A 22,717-nucleotide genomic window follows, 5' to 3' on the forward strand; every position below is an offset into this window, starting at 1 on the left:
GAGGAACAGGAGTAGAGGAGCCAAAAGATGATGGTTTGGGTACAAATACGGTGTTAAATAGGCATTGGGAAAAATGGCTGAAGAGAGGAAATATTATTTTTTTCTTTATTAATTGTGATGTCCGCTTTCACTAGAAGATGCTCCTGACATACCTCAACATGTGATCCAGGTGTCTTCTATCTTACTAAAAGTTGTGGAATAACTTTGGGTCCAACAGAAATAATGATACAGACTTCTCAATAGTGTTGGTAAGATCAGTCTTTTTGGACATGCATACATCAGACACCATACTGGTTGTGGGGTTCCAAAATCTCTGTAGGTATGTCAGAGTCCAACTGAACAGGTATAATGTCAGGCCTATGTCTTTTGAAAAACTTCTTTGTGATAGGCAAGATGTCTGGGTGGAAAGATCCACCAACTATGCTTGGGCAAGGAGCTTAAGGTGCTGGGTGTCCAAGTGTTGAGAGAACAGAGTTCCATCCATAAGGTTTTAGGTATGAAGGACTAACACTACCATTTTTATAATTGTGCTCTGCACCTTAAACAGAAAAGACACCGGGAGTGGAGATCCTTGTTGGGAATCTGCTTACCACAGTTGCACTTTCCCCTCCTAGCTAACATCTAATAGAATAACAAACACCGAAGATATTAAGACAAGGAAGGCTCCCCAGTGGGGCACTTTTTCTAACCAGTGAAAGTCAGCAATACCACTGACTAAAACTAAATGCCAAGAAATGCATAATAGTATCCTTTGGGAAGTCATCCATCTCTTAGACATAACCCAAAAGTCAAGGACTTAGGGACACAGATAGTAATCTAGCCTTTGACCATCACATGTCTACAGTAGTGGGGAAATCATGCTATGTTGCACAACTTATAAACAAAGTTATGGCATTACATCCAAGGAAGTTATTGTTGCAATGTATTCGGCATTCATCAAACCTATCATTGAGTACAATGCCCCCTTTGGTATGTACCTAACCAAACATATCCAACAATTAGAACGTCCACAGAGGTTCTTCACTAAAAGAATACAGGATGTAAATAAAATGTCCTATGCAGACTGCCTCAAGGCCCTATCCCTATATTCTGTCTCCTACAGGCTTTTGAGGAGAGATCTATGCCTGGTATAAAGGGCACTGTCAAACCCCACTCTGATGGACCTCCTGCATATCCACAAAACAAACAGCACCAGATTACCCATTCTAAAGACTTAAACCTTGCCTGGGATATAAATAGGACCTGTTGGAGAGACAGGTATGTATCCCATAGACTACCTCATCTATGGAACAGGCTCCCCCATCCACGTTAAGCAGAGTTCCTCCCTAACCCAATTCAAGTGCAACTTGGACAACTGGATGGGGAACAGGACATTCATCCCTGGTTTGGCACCTATGTCTCTAATGGACACAGGCAACCTGTAAATGGTTCATCTCCCAAGCCCCTGCTTGTAAATGTTTCATCTCCTAAACCCTTGCTTATATTTATCAAGGGTATAAGAACTTGCATGGCTAGGCTTAAAAAGGCCCTTGTGGTCATTAGCCTAGTAAAAACGTATGAACCTATGACAACCCACAGAACAGACCGATGAGTAAAAGACTTGCTTTCAGACTGCAGGTGAGGTAGCCCAAGGTTTTACACTCCTATATTCATGGGCTTAGGTCATACATTGGAATTATGGCTCTATGGTAGGTTTTGGCTTTGGTACCTGAGCTGGACGTTCAGGTTATTTAGTAATATAACCCAGCAGCTTGAAATACTGCATCAGTGATCTAACGAAGGACACTGTTGGAGATGGAACTGTTTGCTTCTTAGGAAAATTATCAGCTGGAGAAGTTCTGTGCCAGATTCCCCTGTAAGTAAACTTGGGAAATTAATGTTTTTTTTCTACTCTTGGACAGGAATATTTCTTTTTACACTTCTAAATGCATCCCTCCTTCCAAACGTGTTCCCAATGGTAGAGAAAAAAGTACATTATGATGGCCCCAATCTGGCTTGGACAAAGTATAGCGGTGCTAGAAATGTATCATAATCACAGATGTTCAAATATATTCATTGTTGTAGTAGTTTTTACATTTGCAACTGCTGCTACAGAAAGCCTGTCATCCAGAGCTTTGCACCCTTCCCTCTCTATGCCAGGTGGAAGCCTTACCACCTGGCCAGCAGCATGTCTGAAGTATAACAGTGATGTACATCTGCAACATCTTTGGTTCTATCTTGCCATGGCAGCCTCCAGGAATCTGTGGCTGATCCAAAGCCCTAAAAATAGACCTAGTGGTCTGGGATCTGGAACACATTGACAGCAACCTGACCTTTGACCACCATGTGCCTACTGTGGTGAGAAAATCATTCTATGTGGCACACCTTACAAGTAAGGGCATGACAATCAGGTCCAAGGCAGTCACAGTTTCACTTTTCTTAGCTATTAGACCAGTCATGGAGTACAATGCATCCTTTGGCATGTACCTGACAAGGCCATAAGCAAAAGTTTGAGAGGAAAGTACTAGGCAAGCTGTCCTTGTGGGCCATTTTAGGCATATCCAATTTCCCTTTCAAAGGTGAGAATCAAACCATGTATCTTGTGACTGTTGGTTAAAATGTTAACCATTATACTAACCTCCCCAATCCCTGACCAAAGTTGGGAAACAAACTCTGTACCCTATGCCTGTGATGTAAATACTATAACCATTATGCCATCCCCCAATCTCTTGAGGTTCCTCACGAAGAGAGTTCAGGGAATAAACAACAAGTCCTATGTGGACTGTCTCAAAGCCCTATCCCTGCACTCAGTCTCTTACAGACTGCTGTATAGCAATCTATACTTAGCCTACAACACATCCTCTGATCCCACACTGACTGCTGCACATCTAAAAAAACAAATAGTATCAGAAAATAAATGATTTAAGGACATAAACAGGAGATGTTGGAGGGACAGGTATGGTCTCAGTTATTAACCATTGTATGGAACAAGTTTCCCAGCCACATGAAGCAAAAATCACCCCTAACCCTGTTTCAATGTAAATTGGAACAATGGATGGGAAATCTCAAATTTACTCCTGGTTTGGCACCAGTGGGCTGGGGCAGCCTGTGAATGTTTGACATGTACAAGCATATATTGTAACCATAAAATTCTGTGGGATATTATAACACGCCAGCAGTATTTTGGTAAATATGGGGTAAGCTTGGCTAGGCTTAAAATGACTCTTGGGCCAGTATCCTAGTAACCCCAAGACAGGTTGTATGGAAGGATGAACATACAAATACAAAAGGGTGAAACAAGAACTATCCCAATGAATGAAAGAGGGTGGATGGCTGGACATATAGAGGAAAAGGTATTCAACTGAGTGAGAATACATATTCACAAGAAACATTTTGACACAACTAAGCAGGTTAGAGAAGTTCTTATGAAAGGAAACCTAATATAAATAACAGAAAAGATTCAAATACAGGATGGATACTTATCAGATCATGCAGCAGCGACAGAAAATAATGAGAAGGGGATGGAGGTGTAAATGGAAGAAGAAAGAAGACAAGATCACACATCAAAGACTAATTAAGGAGTACTACAAGACACTATGAAAGACAGACTAAGGGAAGAACACTGGTAGGATGGGATCAAGTTTTATTGTCAGGAAAACTGATGAGCGACAGGTTTCAGTTAGAAGGAGGATGTCTGGGGAGTAAGTTTTTATGGAGACATGTAAGTCTTGGGTTTTGTTACAGACACTTCTAATGTTTAGGCACAGGATGAGGAGATCAGATGTTTTTTAGCTGGCTGTGATTAAAGACAGGTGAGGAGTGTTTTGAGGGAGGTTAGTGGTGGGTTTAGGGGAGGTAGGGCCAGGGTTTTGGGTGGATGCCGCCACTGAGTGTTAGTTTACAGAGGGACGCCAGCATAAGTTTAGTGTAGATAGTTAGGAGTTTGTCATATTTTAAGGATATTTTTTTGCTTTAAAGTGGATGGTATTTGGTATTTAAGTGGGACTACAGGGATGTGGTTTCTTGTGGCTGGGGAAGCGTAGATGTAGAGTGGGTGCTGGAAGGTGGGAGATGTGAGAGTGCAGTGAAATTGTTTGGAAGAATTAGTTATGGAGGTGTGATAAGATGTTGAGAGACCAAGAAGAGTAAATATGTTGATTAGTAGAATGGTGAGCAGTGCTAGTTGTGTGGTGGATTAAGGGGGAGCATGGGTGCCGGAACCACAGAGTGAGGGGGGAGGGGCCCCCCACTTTTGCAGCACTTACGACCATCCCAACTCGTCATACGTGCGCAATGACCACATGCCTGTTTGAACAGTTTTGCGCACCTGTTTGAACGGATTCCTTACTGCAGAGCTGGGGATTTTTCTTTTAACTGCAGTCTCGGATTACTTTTATTGCAGACTGTTTGAATGGATGTCTTCATTGCAGAGTTGGCATTTCTTTACTGCAGCCAAAGAGTTTTTGGTTTTAACGGCCGTTTGGGCAGACATTCAGCTGCGGATTAACTGCTGCCTTCAGGATTACTGTGAGCTAAGGTACTGTCTTCAGAGGTGTGTGTGTGTGTGTGTGTGTGTGTGTGTGTGTGTGTGTGTGTGTGTGTGTGTGTATATAAATGCCCCCAACAGAATACATCTGGTGGCTAGAGATACACAGGCTCAAACCCTGTACCTTGGGTGCAGGTAAAAAGAGCCTAAAGTCCCTAGCCACCATCACTTGCGAATTTATGCTTCACAATTTTGTTCTGTTCCTCATTAAATTTCTGTTTTTTCAGGAGCAGTAACACAAAACCTTTTATGCTAGCAAATTACTAAGTTTATAAGATCAGTATTTGAAATGTGTCCCTATTTTGGGGCTGTATTCCACCATTATTGGCTTTGTTCTATTTTTGTGCTAAGAGGTTGAGAGCTATGGCGATAAGTGAGAACTGTCTTCGCTAAATGATAGCCATTTAAGTTTGTCTTCCTGTCTTTCAGGAAACTGATTTAGCTTAGTGGTACGTTGCTCTGACTGTAGTGCACAGCATTCTGGGTTCAAGACTCAGCAATGAAATGTACAGTGGTAACAACATTTTATGCAAGCAACTTTCCAAAATTATACAAGCAATGTTTAAAATGTGTCCCTGGTGTCTTGCCTTTTGTCAGTCCCCCCCCCCCCCCCCACAATTGAAAATATGTGCAAGAAGCTGTGCAACATGCCTATGGCTTACACTACTGTGATTCTGAATTTGTATTTTTATATATATATAAAATATGTATTGTGTGTAGAAGTAGACTGTTATCATGGAAATGTTCTGAATAGGGCAGCTTTGTCATTATTGGTGCATGCATTTTGCTTCATTGCCTACTGGAAAAATGTTCAAACAATAAATTTAAAATGCGCTCTAACTTACGTCTAACAAGTGTGATGTATTATACAAGGAATATAATTTGATAAAGTCAGGAAGGTGTATTAAAAATGCATGTATGTTTCTTGTTTTGTGTGCAGGGGGCCTCTGATTTGAAAACAGCCCAAAGGTAATCTTTATCCACCACTGGCCAGATGCATTTTCTTTGGATGTGGTGTGGGTTTTAATGGTGTTTCAATGAATGTGAGTTTCAAGGGCAGAGAAGTTTTAATGCCAAGTCTATTTTCATTGTGAGACAGTATTGCTTTGTTTAGCAGGTATCTGTTAGTGTTTGTGCAATGTGCTATAAAATGTAAAAAAATAAAATCCAAATAATCATTGTAAAAGTAAAGCAGTATGCACACATTAGTGTTTATGGTAAATGCTGTCAAATAGCCAGGTGATGGGACATTGGAATGGCCGCAGGGGGGACTCTGGTGCTATATTTTCTTCAGTTCTGTTCTTCAGTTTGTGTTTGAAAGTTGGTATCCCTCAATTCCTTTGGAGTGGGTGGGGTTGTGTAATTATGTATGCAAATGTTGCGTTAATCAGCGTACAGATTTGTACCTATTTTTCATGGGCTTGAATGTTGTGGAGAGATGGAGATGTACCACAGAGGCTACCACTGTTCCAGAACAAACTATCCATAACAATAAAACAAAGCTCATCCGTCCATATTCAAATACAACTTGGATTTAAGGATGGGCAATAGAAAATGTATTTCACAATTGCCCCTCATGCCGCAAATGGATAGAGGCAGTTCCTAAATGCTGCATTCCTTACATAGGTCCCCTCAAATTATCTATGGAATGATCACAGTTATTATCACTAGGGCTAATATGCAATTATCAGCCATGGGATAGATAAGACCAATCAGAAAATGTTAATTCAAGAATCAAGCACCAAAAGGGAATTGGCTAAGCTTAAAAAGTCCTCAAGTCCTCCAAGTGAACCTATGCTGTGGTAGTAAATAGTTATAAAAAACTGCCCTTTTTTAGAACACTAAGAGCCCCTCTCACCCTCCACCCTCCCCAGTCTTCAACAGCTTCTGGTGCCTCTGAGGGGGAGGTGTAATTGGGGAAGGTGAGTTAGAGTGGCCCTGATTGGTGGAAAATATGTGGGAGTGGCTATAGTTAAGATAAATCTAGATATAGTGGGCTGGGTGGGATTTGGGGGCAGAGAGGGATGCGTAGTGAGACCCTGTGCGAAGCATGGGTGAACGGAGCAGGGCCTAATCTCCAAGCAAAGGATAGCAATATATGTTATTATGCTGTATAAGACTTTCAGACTTTTTTTGTCTTTTAGGCTTTTTTTGTTTAATTTACTGTCCTTGTTTTAATCAAGACAAACTTGTTTGTATGGTAGGTAGGTTTTAGGGTAGACAGTGTTGTTATACTACTTTCTGGTAAGGGAGCAAGAGAGAGTTTAGAAGTAGGAGAGTGAGGTAAAAAAAATTAGCATTGGACCGATTAAGTGTGCTTAGCCCTTTCCTGTAACAGATTAGGTAGAAATAAAGTCACATACACTTGATTTTGTCTTAGTTTTCTTTCCCGTAGTATAGTGCTACAGGCAGTACAGGTAGTGGCCCACAGGTTAAAGGAGGGAGGGGGGGGCATGTAGGTCAAATGGTAATTTCAAATCAACTGTTAGAGAAAAAAAGTTAGAAAATAATAGGGTACAGGTTAGGAGAGATTATGGCAGTACAGGGAGGTAAAGATACAGTACAGTTATAAATTCAGCAAACAACCAATTTCATGCTGCAGTTAAAGGCACTATGCTTGTTGATGAAAATGCAGTACTCAATAATGACAATTATATCAAATAATGACTGTAATTCCCTTAGTACCTACAACATAAACGGCAGCATAAGCATCAATAAGCAGGCATTTTTAGCCCTTTCCTAGTTACACTTGGTTTGAATATAGTCTGTGACCGCAAAGAGTAGTCTTTTTAGGGGTGCCTATATTCTAGCTCACAACAAACACTAAGGGGCATGTGCTCGTACTTTCTCTGTGAAACTAACTTTTCACTTTACAATAAAAATGCAATTCCTCCAGCAAATTACACAAGCATTAACTCAGAGATGCTAGAATTAGGCAATATGCAGTAATATCAATATAAAATAGCAAAAAAGTACAGTTTTGTACCTACCATAAATGTAGATGTTCGAGTGTTCACACTGCTGCAGTCATCACACTTGGGTTATCCTGCCGTCAAGCAGTCCCGTAGTCGGCCAGAGTTCCAAAGTCTTGGTCCGGCGTCAGTTGCTGTCGCATCTTCCCTGACGTCAGTGGCCAGGGGTATATAAGAGGCATCCGATGCCATTTTCTTCAGTTTTTCTTGCCCCAGATGTCAGGTGCCCCCAAGTAGGTTGGCAATACATATTGCTAATAAAACATAAAAAATGAATAAAATAAAATACCTTCAGTTACAAGCAAATACACCACAAAGGTTGTACAGGATAGAAAGGTATAGAAAAATTCAGCTAGGTCAGAGGGGATGGAGGGAGGGTAACCTGGACTGCAGCAGTGTGAACACTCGAACATCTACATTTATGGTATATACAAAACTGTACTACGTTCATCATGTTACACTGCTGCAGTCATCACACTTGGGTTGAATCCCAAAGCTAAGGATGGGCGGTGGAACTAAACAGGGTTTGGAGAAGCTAGTAGGCCCTGCAAGAACTGTAGTGGCAAAGCAAGCTCTGGTTTTAGAGTATAGAGGTAGGTGATGGTGCTTGGTGAAGGTGTGCACTGAACTCCAAGTTGCAGCCTCCAAAATATCCTTGGTTGGTACCCCTCTGAGAAAGGCTGTGGATGTTGCTGTAGCCCTGGTGGAATGGGGCCTAATGTTACCAGGTACAGGTTTCCCATGGTGTGGGTAGCAGAAATGGATACAATGTCCTATCCATTTTGAAATGGTCTGTTTTGAGATAGCTTTTCCTTGTGATCTTGCAGCATAGGATACAAAGAGCTGGTCAGATTTTCTGAAAGCCTTAGTTTTATCCAAGTAGTAACGTAATTGCCTGTGAATGTCCAAAGAGTGTAGGAGCCTTTCCCCTTTGTTCTGGGGGTTTGGATAAAACGTGGGCAAATTAATGGTTTGGTTTAGGGCCACACTGGATACTACCTTTGGCATAAAGGAAGGGTTAGTTCGTAAAGCGACTCTGTTTTGATGAAAAAACGATGAAAGGCTCTACTGCCATTAGGGCCTGTAGCTCTGAGACTCTTCGTGCTGACGTTATTGCTAGCAGCAGGGCAGTTTTCCATGATAGAAACTGTAAGTCAACTGTAAAAGCTGGTTCAAAGGGCGGTAGTGTAAGTTTTTCCAAAACAAAGTTGAGATCCCAAGTTGGTTTTGGTGCTCTCCGGGGCGGTCTTATGTTCTTAGCCCCTCTGAGGTACTGTCTTAGTAATGGATGTGAAAATATAGGAGGATCGGTGTTGTACTGAGCTGAAATAGCTGAGGTGTGGATCTTAATAGATGAAAAGGAAAGTCCTTTGTGCAACATCTCATTTAAATAATGTAGAATCTGAGGAATATTTGGGACAAGGGAATTTTGGCCTTTAGCCTGGTTCCAGGCGCAAAATCTTTTCCATTTGTCTGAATAGGCTTTCCTGGTGCTGGGCCTCCTGGCCTCCAGAATGACATCCATAACAGCTTTAGAGAGAAGTGTTGACTGGTTGTTTAGGTAATTTGCCATGCAGCCAGATTTAAAGTCTTGAGCTGGCTGTGTAGAATCTGATTGTTTTGCTGAGTGAGCAGGTGAGGAATTTGAGGTATAATCCATGGTGGGCCTTGGGCCATGTTCCTTAGTATTGGATACCAGTGTTGACGTGGCCAGTCTGGAGCAATGAGTATCATTTGTGGCCTCTCTAATCTGGCTTTCAGCAGCACCTTTGCCAGAAGAGGTAGTGGAGGAAAGGTATACACTGTTAATGTTTTCCAACTGAATGACAGGGCGTCCACTTTCCAAGCTAGTGTGTGGTATGTCCTTGTGCAAAATTTCCGTAGTTGGTAGTTTTGGGGTGAGGCAAACAGATCTATGTCTGGGCTCCCCCATTTTTGAGTTATCATTGCGAATACTTGTGGATCTAGTTTCCACTTGTGAGGGTCTATGATGTTTCTGCTTAGATCATCTATCTGCCAATGTGTTTTTCTTTCCTGGCAGGAATTGAGCTTGTAGTTGGAACTTGGTAGGTCAGTGCTGTGTTCCACAAGGTCATTGCTTGCCTGCACAGGGGGTAGGAATATGTGCCCCCTTGCTTGTTTATGTACCACATCACTGTGGTTTTGTCCATCTTTACTGGGAGTTGTCCTGTATGTAGGAGGTCCTTGAAAGCTGTTAGGGCATTTTGTACAGCCAGCATCTCTTTTTGATTGATATGTAGATGCCTTTGATCTGTAGACCATTTGCCCTGAATACACTGTCCTGCCATGTGTGCTCCCCAGGCATAATCCGATGCATATGCTGTTATAGTTTGCCTGGAAGTGGGTAAGGTAAAAGGCTGACCCTTGTTGAGGTGGCATGCCTGAGCCCACCATAGAAACTCCTGTTGAAGGCAGGGAATGAGTGGTATTATTGTTTCCAAGCTGTGGCTGTGTAGAGTCCATACGCTTTTCAGGTACCATTGTAATTTCCTCATATGCAGTTTTGCAGATGGTATTAGTAGTGTGCAAGATGCCATGAATCCAAAGGCCTGCAGAATTTTTCTTGCAGGGAGTTGGGTCTTTGTTGCCATCATTTTGAAGTATTGAGTCAGTTGTCCTTGTTTGTCTGGCGTGAGATAAGCCATCTGGGCCGTTGTATTTAAGCTGGCACCCAGGAATATTATGTCTTGTGAGGGCACTAGTTTTGACTTATTTTCATTTACTGTGTACCCTAGGCAACTTAATAGGTTTTTGACAAATGTCAGATGCTTTAAAAGGATGTCCTTGCTTTCTGCTTGAATAAGGCAGTCGTCCAGGTATGGAAATATTTGAATTCCTCATTGTCTGCAGTATGCAATTACTGGTGCCAGGCATTTTGTGAAGACCCTGGGCGCAGTAGATAAGCCAAAGGGCAGTGCAGAGAATTGGTTATGGGTTGAACCAGCTATAAATCGGAGGTATCTTCTGCAATTTTGTCTGATAGGGACATGCAGGTATGCCTCCTTGAGGTCCAACGTTACTAGCCAAGCCTTCTTGCCCAGCATGGGAAGAAGTTGCTGTAGTGTTAACATCTTGAATTTGGGTACTTGCAGATATGTGTTTAGAATTGAGAGGTCCAGAATGGGTCTCCAGGCTTTGTCCTTTCGTGGAACTAGGAAGAGTCTTGAGTAAAATCCTTGTCCTTGCTCCTGTGTAGGAACCTGTTGAATGGCTCTCATGTCCATGACAGCTGTAATTTGTTTTTGAGCCTCTGCCCATTGATTTGGTGGCAGGTTTGGCACTCACACTTTACCAAGGATAAAAGGAAAGTGGAACCTGTATCCTTGAGATACAATATTTAGGACCCATTTGTCTTTTGTGATGATGTGCCAGTTGTCTGCAAAAAGTGCTAGTTTTCCTCCCAAGGGAGCTGCCAAGAGGGATTTGTTTGGCAGTCTGAGGGGTAAGTCATTGTGTTTGTCTTCTGATAGTTTGAGACCTGTCTTCTCCTCCTTTCTGGGTTGTGGCCCCCCATTGTTGAGGCTTGTAAGAGCCTTGTGACTGACCTCTGCCCCTTGGGCGTCTGTATTTGCCCCTCTGTGGCCTGTCAGAAGCTGGGAAGGACCAGTTTTTGGTTGGCCAATTTCTGCTGAAACGAGGGGGTTGAACCTGTAAAAAATCCTTGACCGTCTGCATAGATTTTGCCTTATCCTCCATTTTCTTTAAAACAACTTCTGCTTTTACACCAAATAAAACATCCCGCTGTAAAGGTGCATCCAATAACTTTGCTTTGACATGATCAGGTAAAGTTTGTTCTTTTAACCAAGCATGCCTACGTATGACAGACCCTGTCACTGCTGCTCTACAAGAAGCTTCCAATGAATCAAATTCACATTGTAAAGTATATTTTCCCACTTGTTCAGCTGCATGCAACAAATCTTGCATTTCCTTGTAATCAGGCTGCTCTGTACATGTGATCATTTTTTGTTTTAATTGAGACATCAAATATTGTTGATATTTCAGCATGTGAAACTGGCAATTTAAGGCCCTCATAGCTAGAGTAGCTGAGGTATATACTTTCTTTCCCCATCTGTCTAGTGCCCTAGAATCCCTTTCAGAGGGTACAGGATTTTTAGCAGTCGAGGCCTTAACCCCTTTGGGACCCTGGGAAATGGTTTCTGGGTCAGCAACAGGGCTTTTATATAGGAATTTGTGCGAGTCAGGGACTCTGTAATATCTGTCTGGTTTGGCTGGTGCAGGAGGTAGTGAATATGGGTTAAGGCTAGATTCTGAATAAACATCATCCACAATGTCTAACACGGGTGGAATAGCAAGTGGTCTGTGCTGGGGTAGTAAAAGGAACTCTCCGAGCCTTTTCTTAGATTCAGAGTAATCCTGGCCTTCCCACTGGAAATGTTCCCTCATGGTATGTAGTTTCCCCGAAAGAGTAGTCTTCGGGGGGAGATTCTGAAAGAATAGACTCCTCAGCATCAGAGTCTTCATAAGGAGGAAAAGTGTATTCCTGTTCCTCAGAAGAATCTGAGGAAATTGAAACCTGGTCAGAGGAAGCGTAGTCCTCCTCCTGTCTAGGCCTTTTATCAAGAGGGGGATGGGAACCCCTGATTAGGGTAATTAAGTCTTCAGCATCTGTTTCTTAGGCATGGGGCCTTGTACTGGAGACTGCTGTACAGTCTTCTTTGCTTTTAAAGAAGTTTTCAGTTTTGCATATGATTTAATAGTGAGTGTAGTCGGTCTGAAGACACCTTCTGCAACTGAAGGCGTTTCAACTGCACCGGAAACTCCTTCAGCCACAGAGTTGGAAGGGCCTAAAGGTAAAGACTGTGGAGGCCTAGTAATCTCCGCTTGGGGATCGGATGCCGCCTGGGGTTCTAAATCAGCGGTCGTCAGGGGCTGTGTAGGCGCCTCACTGAAAACCGGAGAACCGGCGACTGGCCCTGCAGAGGCCTCGGAGTCTGGTTTGGGTCTCGGCTGCCTGTCTTTATCTTTGCGTTTTTTATGCATTTCAGTCGCTGGTTGCACCAACGGCATGGTATAATTAAATTTCCTACCAAAATAATGTCGAGCGAAATCAAACCGACGTTTAACAGTTTGTTTGTTAAACCTAGCACAAAACCGATAACCTGTGACGTCGTGGTCTGGGCCTAGGCAAGGAATACAATAAGAATGAAAATCCTTATGAGGTATTTGCTTCCCACAAGAAATTCAATTGTTAACTTTTTCTGCCATTGGACTGAGGCAAGAAAAGGTTCCCCAACGGGGTACTTAGCTTTATTGAAGACTTTGGTCTGAAATTCGATTTGAAAATCTCAGGAGTCGGCCGACCGGCACTTGCGAACTGCTTCTGCTTCGGGCACTGTGCGGCAAGAAAGACTGAAGAAAATGGTGTCGGATGCCTCTTATATACCCCTGGCACACTGACGTCAGGGAAGAAGCAACAGCAACTGACGCCGGACCAAGACTTTGGAACTCTGGCCGACTGTGGGACCACCTGACGGCAGGATAACCCAAGTGTGATGACTGCAGCAGTGTAACACGATGAACATCACACTATACATTTTGTCTTGGTTAGCTGGTACAGTAGTCGAGTAAAGTTCTCCTACATGGGTTGTGCACTCGATCGGAACACCAATTTAAACATGGCATCTTAAGTGAGGGTATATGTAAGCTTGGTTGGGGAGGGGCTAGGACACTGCCGTTTAGTATTGGCTGTTCTCTATCTTTTGAATTACCTTGGGAAGAAGAGAGGTTGGATAAAAAATACAGAGGCTGGCTTGCCTTACTGATGTAGAAGGTGTATATTTGTCAAGGCTTGCTCTGTAGAACAGTTTCTGAGTTTCCTTTTTTTTTTTTTTTTGTGATGCTGAATGGTTTACTTCTGGCACAATACACCTGTGGGACCTGATCTAGAAGGACATCCCTGTTCAGCATCACTGGTGAAGTTCTACCTTTGTCATGCTCAGCAAGGTGTTTTCCTGAGAATGAATGTAAGATGTCCTGAGAAGCATACCCCATTTCTGGCCAGATTCTATGTCTCCACAGCCAACTTGCACAAGTGGTATGATGGAGTGATTCCCATATGTTGATGTACCTCATCACTGTGATTTTCTATGAGGAAGACAAGGATCAGTGGTTTTCACATGGTTTTAAAGGTCTGGATGTCTAGGATTGCTGCCACAATTTCCTTTGTGGTGATGTGTTTTCTTTTCCATCCTTTGTTCCAGGCTCTCTAGATCCTTAGCTCCCCTGAGTGGGCTCCTTATTTGATGTCTTAGGAGTCCATTGTAAGCACTGGGGTATATGGCACCTATGTCTCTAACAGGCACAGGCAACCTGTAAATGGTTCATCTCCCAGGCCTCTGCTTGTAGAGGTTTTGCCTCCCAAGCCCCTTCTTACACTTAACAAGGGTACCAGAACTTGTTAGAGATTTGGGATACATGGCTATATTTATAAACAAAAGGCCCTTGTGGTTGTTAGCCTAGTAAACACATATGAACCAATGGGCCTAGCCCAAGTGGAACTCCCTGATTTACGGATTACTTGGTGCACCCACAAGACATTTTTCTTCATACAAGGCAGGAGAAGGATGGGATGCTGCATGAACTGGGCTTACTGGTACCCTTTGTTTCTCAGATACCACTGGCGCTTCCTCATCTGTAGTTTTGATAGGGTATCATCAGGACTGAGGCGGCCATATAACCCAGCATTTTTAGAAATGCCATTGCAATGATGTTTTTGCTGTGATACTCACCCTAAACATTTTGAGGCTTGATTTACTTGTTTTTTCATATTAGGGCCTAAACAAACAGCATAATCAGAAATTAATGATATCGACATAATCCTTTTCTTCTTTCATCGGCCATAAAATGCTGAAAATTGTACAACATGAAAGGAGAATCAGTCAACAACTTACCAAGCAGCTTTCCAATGATGGGTGGTCTTTTTGACTCTGGGAGGTAGACTCCCATGAAGTACACAGGGACTCCAGACAGGGCAATCCCAATTCCAATCAGTGAGTTTACAGTATCACTGTAGAGTGGCACAGCCACCAGGAAAATGGTACACAGGCAAAACACAATTGGGAAGAACAGGCTAAGCTGGGAAAGAGAGAAAAAAAAATGAAAATCATGTTAAAAAGTCATAGTAAAACAGTTCTTAAAACACAAAAAGTAACCAAGTGGTTTATACTTTGCTGAGATGTGTTTCATTGAGCTAGGGATGAAGGCAACTAGGCTACCAAACAAGATACTGGGCTCAGTTCTTGTAATAAGCTTCAATATAAATTCCATATAAAGCTGTGGCTGTACAAATATCTAAATTAGAGAGAAAAAAATCTAATTCAAATTTTTATGGCAATTTTTTAACAAGACTCCCACATAACAGAAAAAGAAGTTATGTACTTACCATATAACGTTCCATGTGAGTTGTTCATCTCGCCTTCATTCTTACACATTGGTTCGGAGCCGATCCATCGGCTCAGAGTCGGCCGCTTTCACAAGATCAAGGTTTTAGAGTAGCTTGAGGCCAAGACCCTATCCCATGATGCTCTAGGTCTCACCTCAGATCTAGTTTGCTGATCCCAACATGTGTAACATGATAACACATAAATGGTACTCCAGCCGGAGTAAGAAATCCTAGAACAAGCTCCACCAGACTGCAAAGTCTTACTTGTTCTTCAAGAATCCTGGAGGGGTAAGGCAGGTGGGAATGTAAGAATGAAGGCGAGATGAACAACTCACATGGAACATTATGATAATTACATAACTTCCTTATGTGAAGTTGTTCAATCTTGCCATTCATTCTTAAAAATGGGTAGCGTCCCAAGCACCCTTAATACTGGGTGGCTCATGGGACTATATTCCTGAGGACAGTGGAACCAAAGGAAGCCCTGTCCCTGGAGGCCCTATCTACTTTGTAATGTGTGATGAAGGTATGAGGCTTAGACCAAGTGGCAGCTGCACATATAGTGTCCAAAGGCAGCCTAGCCACATAAGCTGAGGAAGTAGAAAGAGCCCTAGTGGAATGCACTTTCACGCTATGTCCTAATGGTTGATTCACTGAGGAATATGTGAATTTTATGCAATCAGTTAACCATTTGGAAAGAGTAACTTTGGATACTGGTAGCCCTTTCTTGGTGTCAGCATGAGAAATGTACAGTTGTGTATACTTACCATAAATGTAGATGCTCGAGTGTATTCACTGTTGCAGTCATCACATTTGGGTTATCTGCTTGCAGGTAGCCCTCAGTCGGCCTGATTATCAAAGTCTTGAGTCCTGCGTCAGTTGCTGTCTCATCTTCCATGATGTCAGGTTGTCTGAGGTATAAACCATGCAGCCGATGCCATTACATCAGTTTTTCCTGCCCCAGATGTCAGGTGGCCCCATAATGGGACGCAATTATATACAAGGTTACACCTCCAACAAAAAAGCAAATACACTAAAAAGCTTAAAGCATAGTAAACAAGAATAGGTATAGTCAATAGAAGTCAGGGGGCTGGAGGGAGGGTAACCAGGACTGCAACAGTAAATACACTCGAACATTTACATTTATGGTAAGTGTACACAACTGTACTATGTTCTTCATGTTTCACTGTTGCAGTCATCACATTTGGGTAGATTCCCAAAGTTAAGGATGGGAGGATGTAATTAGGTAGCATTAGGACCAGCTATAAGACCCTGCAAGACCGCAGTGACAAAACCAGCTCTGGATTTAGAAAAAAATTGGCAAGTGGTAATACTTGCTGAAGGTATGTACAGAACTCCAGGTAGCAGCTTCTAGGATGTCCTTGGTAGGGACACCTCTGAGAAAGGCTGTAGAGGTAGATGCAGCCCTGGCTGAATGTGGTCTTATCCTGTGGGGTAGGTTTTCCATGGTGCTTATAGCAGAAATTAATGCAATGGCCTATCCACTTAGAAATGGTTTGCTTTGAAATGGCCTTCCCCTCTGCCCCTGCAGCAAATGCAACCAGCAGCTGTTCAGATTTCCTGAGAGGCTTAGTCCTGTCCAAGTAAAATCTAAGTTGTATGTGCACATCCAAGGAGTGCAGTATTTGTTCACCTTTGTTCTGTGGATTAGAAAAGAAGGCTGGCAAATGAATAAACTGATTAAGGGCCGCACTGGATACCACCTTGGGCATAAAGGAGGGATTGACACCCTGTCCGCGTGAAAGATGATGAAAGGCTCCACTGCCATGAGGGCCTGTAATGCAGACACCTTTCTTGCTGAAGTGATGGCTAGAAGGAAGGCCGTTTTCCAAGAAAGGAATTTCAATTCTGCATTTGCAGCTGGCTCAAATGGGGGGTAAAGTGAGCTTTTCCAATACAAAGTTAAGGTCTCAGGCTGGAGTAGGGGCTCTCCTGTGTGGTCTTAAGTTTCTGGCCCCTCTGAGGAATTGCTTCAGCAATGGGTGAGAGAAAAGGGGTGGCTCTGTATTGTAATGTGCTGAAATGGCTGAGGCATGAATCTTGATGGAAGAAAAGGAAAGGCCCTTATGAAGCATCTCAGTTAAGTATTGAAGAATATGAGGTAAACTGGGCAACACTGTGCCCATCCCCTGAGTCTGGCACCAGGAACAGAATCTTTTGCATTTTTCAGCATAGGATTTTCTAGTACTAGGCCTCCTTGCCGCCAGAATGACATCTGTCACTTGCTTACTGAGGGATGGTAAAGGAGAAGTCATGTAAGTAGCCAGGCTGCAAGGTTCAGGGTTTGAAGCTGTGGGTGCAGAATCTGGCCCTCCTGCTGGGACAGCAGGGCAGGGGTCTGAGGCAGGTGCCATGGTGCCAGTAGTGACACACTGCGCAAGAGGGGGTACCAGTGTTGGCATGGCAAGTCTGGTGCAATCAGTATTGTCCTTGGTTTGTCCTGTTTGATCTTTAGTAGCAGTTTGGAGAGGAGAGGCAGAGGGGGAAAGGCATAAACTGATAGGTTTTTCCAGGTGAAGGACAGAGCATCCACTTTCCAAGCTTGTTCGTGGGGAGTCCTTGTGCAGAATTTGTCCAATTGGTAGTTGTGAGGGGAGGCAAACAGGTCCACCTCTGGGCTCCCCCATTTGTTTCTCAAAATGTATTTGTATGGGTCCATGAGATTTCTGCTTAGGTCGTCTGCCAGTGTATTTAGCTTTCCTGTCAGGAATTAAGCCTGTAGGCGCACTTGGTAGCTCAAGGCTGTGTTCCACAGAGCCATGGTTAGTCTGCAGAGAGGGTATGAGTGGGTTCCCCCTGCGTGTTTATGTATCACATAACAATGGTGTTGTCCATCTTTATCAATAATTGTCCTGGAAGAATGCAGTCCTAGAAGGCTGTTAGAGCATTTGGTACAGCTAACATTTCTTTTTGACTGATATGCAGGTGCATTTGACTTGGGTTCCATTTGCCCTGAATGCACTGCCCTGCCAAGTGAGCCCCCCATGCATAGTCTGATGTGTCTGTTGTTAGGGTGGCAGGGGGGTAGAGTGAATGGAAGTCCCTTATTTTGGTGGCAGGCCTCTGCCCACCAAAAAAACTCTATCTTTAGACAAGGTATGACAGGAATCCTTGATTCTAGATCCTGAGAATGTTGACACCATAGGCTTTTTAGATACCATTGTAGTTTCCTCATATTCAGTCTTGCATATGGAATTAGTAGAATGCAAGAGGCCATGAACCCCAGGGCTTGCAGTATTTTCCTTGCAGATAGCTTGGTCTTTGTTGGATAGTAGTTTAAAGTAGGCTGTCAAATGAACTTGCTTCTCTGATGTGAGGTAGGCCCATTTGGGAAGTTGTATTCAAGCTTGCACCCAGGAATACAATTCGTTGGCAGGGTACAAGATGTGATTTCTTTTCATTTATGGTGTACCCCAGAGAAGTTAGCAATTTCTTTACAAATGCCAGATGATTTAATAGCATGTCCTGGCTTTCTGCCTGAATTAGACAATAGTCCAGGTATGGGTATATTTGAATATTTCTTTGCCTGCAAAATTCAATGACTGGAGCTAGGCACTTTGTGAATACTCTGGGCGCAGTAGATAAGCCAAAGGGAAGTGCAGAGAACTGATCGTGCATGTAGCCTGCTCTGAATTGAAGGTATCTTCTGCAAGATTCCCTTATTGGGATGTGCAGGTAGGCTTCCTTTAAATCCAGTGTTGCCAGCCAGGCATTTTTGCCTAGCATGGGAAGCAGCTGATGAAGAGTTAGCATCTTGAATTTTGGGATTACCAAAAATGTGTTTAGGATAGACAGGTCCAGGACAGGACGCCAGGAATTCTCATTTCTGGGCACCAAGAAAAGTCTTGAGTAAAAACCTTGTCCCCATTCTTCTTCTGGGACAGGTTGAATAGCTCTGATGCTTAAAAGAGAGAGAACTTGCTTTTGAGTCTCTGCCCACTGATTTGGGGGTAGGTCTGGCCAACTGTTATGAAGGAGTGGAAGTGGAATCTGTATCCTTGGGAGACTATATGTAAAACCCATTTGTCCTGGGTAATGAGTTCCCAACTTTTTGCATGCAGGGTGATCTTTCTCCCTAAAGGAACAGTCAGTTGAGCAGGGCTTGGAAGGTTTAAAGTTAAGTTGTTGAGACAGTTTACCATAGGGGGGAGTCTTACTACTTCCTGCTTTGGAAGTGGGAGCCCCCCACTGCTTAGGCCTTTGAGTACCTTGGGACTGAAGACTGGGTGTTCTGCTGGTTCTGGGTTTGGACTGAGAAGGCCTGGAAGAGGCAGGAAAGGACCAATTCTTAGAGGGCCAATGCCTGCTAAATCTGGGAGGCTGTACTTGCAGGGATCTTTAACAGTTTGCATAGATTTAGCTTTTTCCTCCATCTTTTTAAGTACTTCTTCTGCTATGTTGACAAACAGGCAGTCTTGGTTTAAGGGAACATCCAGTAATTTAGCTTTAACATGATCTGGCAAAGATTGCTCCTTAAGCCAGACATGCCTTCTCAGTACAGACCCAGTGACAGCAGCCCTGCAAGAAGCCTCTAATGAATCAAAACCACATTGCAAAGTATGTTTTCCAACTTGTTCAGCAGAATGTATTAAATCCTGTAATTCTTTATTTTCAGCACAGTCAGGAATCAACATAATTTTCTGTTTAAGCAATCCAATAACATGCTGCTGACACTTTAACATATGAAACTGGCAGTTTAAGGCCCTAATGGTCAAAGTTGCAGAAGTGTATACCTTCTTACCCCATCTATCCAGTGCCCCGGAATCTCTATCAGAGGGGGTAGGGTTTTTGGCAGTAGTAGCCTTAATGCCCTTGGGTCCCTGTGAAATGGTCTCAGGATCCGCAGTAGGATTTTAAAAGAGGAACTTGTGAGAGTCAGGTACCCTATAATACCTATCAGGTTTTCTGGGAGCAGGAGGTAAAGTGTCAGGGGCCAGGCTAGATTCCGAGAAGGCATCATCTACAATGTCCAGTACAGGAGGGATAGCTAAAGGCCTGTGTTGAGGTAGGAGTAAGAATTCCCTAAGCCTCTTTTTAGAGTCAGAGTAATCCTGGCTTTCCCTAAGAGTATGCAAGGTTTCACCAAAAGAGAAATCCTCTGAGGGGAAGCAGAGGGAATGGAGTCCTCTGCATCAGAATCCTCATAGGTAGACAAGGGCAAATCCTGGTCATCAGAGAAAACAGAAATTTCAGAATCCTGATCAGATGAATCAGAAGGAAAATCAGTCCTAGGTCTCTTAGAGGGAGAAGGGTGGCTTCCCCTGATTAGAGTAATAAGGTCTTCAGACATTCTTATCATTTGTTTTTTAGGCACAAGGGCCTGACCATGCAGTCTGGGCATGGATCGAGTTTTAGGCCTTGAAGAAGAAGATGGCGTTGGTTTAATATGCAAGTCAGTAGGCCTGAATACAGCCTCAGAAGCCGGTGCCTGCACAGCGGCTCTGGACCCATCCAAGGTAGAGACATCTGCAGGTTCCACAGTTGAAGTAGCATCTTGTGGCACACCGGACTCTGAATGGGTCTCAGTAGAGGCCTGCGAATCTGAAGTAGCGGGTATCAGAGGCTGCTTCAGGCACCGCACGGCAAGAAAGACTGATGTAATGGCATCGGTTGCATGCTTTATACCCCTGATGACCTGACGTCATGGAAGATAAGACAGCAACCAACGCAGGACCCAAGACTTTTATAATCAGGCTGACTGAGGGCTACCTGCAAGCAGATAACCCAAATGTGATGTCTGCAACAGTGAAACACAAAGAACATCAAAGAGTTGTTCTGATTTTCTAAATTCTTTTGTTCTGTCCAAATAGAATCTTAATTGCCTGTGAACATTAAGTTTATGCAACATATACTCCAACTTGTTAGAATAGTTACTAACGAAAATTGGGAGTTCAATTCAGGTTAGCTTCCAAACATACCTTTGGAAGGAAGGGTTAGAACTCAGTTACACTGTTGTGGTGAAATACCACATATGGGGGTTTGATAGATAGTGCCTGAAGTTTGGACACTCTACATGCTGAGGTAATGGCTACCAAGAAGACAGCTTTCCAAGAGAGAAATTTTAATTGGCAGGATGATGCAGGCTCAAAAGGAGGAAGAATAATCCATGATAACATAAAATTCAGATTCCAGGGAGTAAAAGGTTGTCTAACAGGCGGTCTAAGATGTATGGTACCTTTTAAGAAGGCCCTACATAGTCTGTAAGACATTAGGTTAGAACCTTCATATCTGAGGTGAAAATTCAATATTGCAGCCAATTGAACTCTTATGGTGGCAGCTGCAGCACCTTCATTAAAAAGCTTAGTCAGGAATTCTAAAATGCTAGCAACTGGGGCAACGTACGGGGTCAATATTATTTTGCAAAGCCCAAAAAGCAAATTGCTTCCATTTGCTGGCATACAACTTTCTGGATGAAGCTATAAGAGAGGATACAAGGATATGCTGTACCTCTGAGGAGAAATCGTGTGACCTGGCTAAGTTGGAAATTGGAGCAGCCAAGCTGTCAATCTGAGGGAATGAAGAGAAGGATAAAGAGCCCCTGACGAATACGTCAGTAGATCTGGAACTGGGTCTAGAATCCAAGGCTCCTCTAGTTGGTAGAGTCGAAGGAAGGGCAACCAAATCTGTCGAGGCCAAAATGGGGCTATTAGAATTATAGTCCTCCCCAGGGCTTTGGCTTTCTACAAGAATTTCGGAATCAGGGGAATTGGTGGAAAGGCATATAGGAGTCCCAGGAGCTAATCATGTACGAGCGAATCCCTTGGGCTTTCCTCTGGTGGGGGATTCAGGGCAAAGTAGCTTCTGCATTTGGCATTCATAGGGGATGCAAATAGGTCACAGCAAGGCTGGCCCCATCTGCAGAAAATCATCTCCGCAACTTCTTCTTTGGGGGACCACTTGTGTGGCATCAGAATGGCTCTGCTCAGTTTGTCCGCAATCACGTTGGATTTCCCCGGGATGTGTGCTGCTATCAGAAAGCGCCCGGTGGATACGGCCCACTGCCAAACTCTCTGGGCCTCTTGACATAAGGGGTAAGACTTGGTTCCCCCTTGCTTGTTGATATACCAGATCGCAGACATGTTATTGGTCTGGATCGCAATCGTCCCCAGAGGTAGAGAGAGTCGTGGAAATACTGCAACGCCAAAGGTTCCGCTCTCAACTCCAGGACATTGATGTGCAACTGTGACTCTTTCTCTGACCAGGTGCCTTGGGCCATTCTTCCCTGAAAAAGCACCCCCCACTCTATCAGAGAAGCTTCCGTGGTCACCGTGGCTGATGGTGGGAGAAGAACAAATGGGCAATCTACTGTTATATGATGGCTAGTCAGCCACCTTTGAAGATCCTTTATGCATGAATCTGTAATGATTATCAAGAATGACATTGGAAGCTGCTGGTAAGACCACTGGGTGAAGAGTAACAACTTCATGTGCATATGGCCCAGAGGAACTGCTATGAGCGTTGCTGTCATAGTACCTAGTAGTTTCAACACTAGAGAGGGTGGTACTTTTTTGATCATCAGAATATCTGATACCTGTTGTCGGAGGGTGAGTATTCTGTCCATTGGCAGTCTTACCATGGAGGTGGTGGTGTCTAAGTCTGCTCCAATAAAGGAGATATGCTGTGATGGTGACAACGCAGACTTGTCGAAATTTATAGTTATTCCTAACTGAGAACACAGATTGAGTGTGTGATCCCTGGATTTAAGTAGTTGATGCCTGGAGGTGGCGGTGAGGAGCCAGTCATCCAGATACGGAAACACTCGGAATCCTAGATGCC

The 22,717-nt window shown here is 43.4% G+C and overlaps 1 protein-coding gene across 1 annotated transcript in view; it reads right to left on the reverse strand.

Moving 5' to 3' along the window:
• The window catches only part of SLC7A6 (solute carrier family 7 member 6), an 855,166-nt gene that overhangs the window by 51,704 nt on the left and 780,745 nt on the right, over positions 1-22,717 (reverse strand). The window contains exon 8 of the mRNA XM_044081519.1: positions 14,430-14,613. Coding sequence (XP_043937454.1) covers positions 14,430-14,613 — 184 coding nt within the window. The remainder of the gene's footprint in view (positions 1-14,429; positions 14,614-22,717) is intronic.

Source organism: Protopterus annectens, chromosome 8.part0, assembly GCF_019279795.1.
Source record: "Protopterus annectens isolate FY-2018-M chromosome 8.part0, PAN1.0, whole genome shotgun sequence".
NCBI classification, from domain to species: Eukaryota; Metazoa; Chordata; order Ceratodontiformes; family Protopteridae; genus Protopterus; species Protopterus annectens.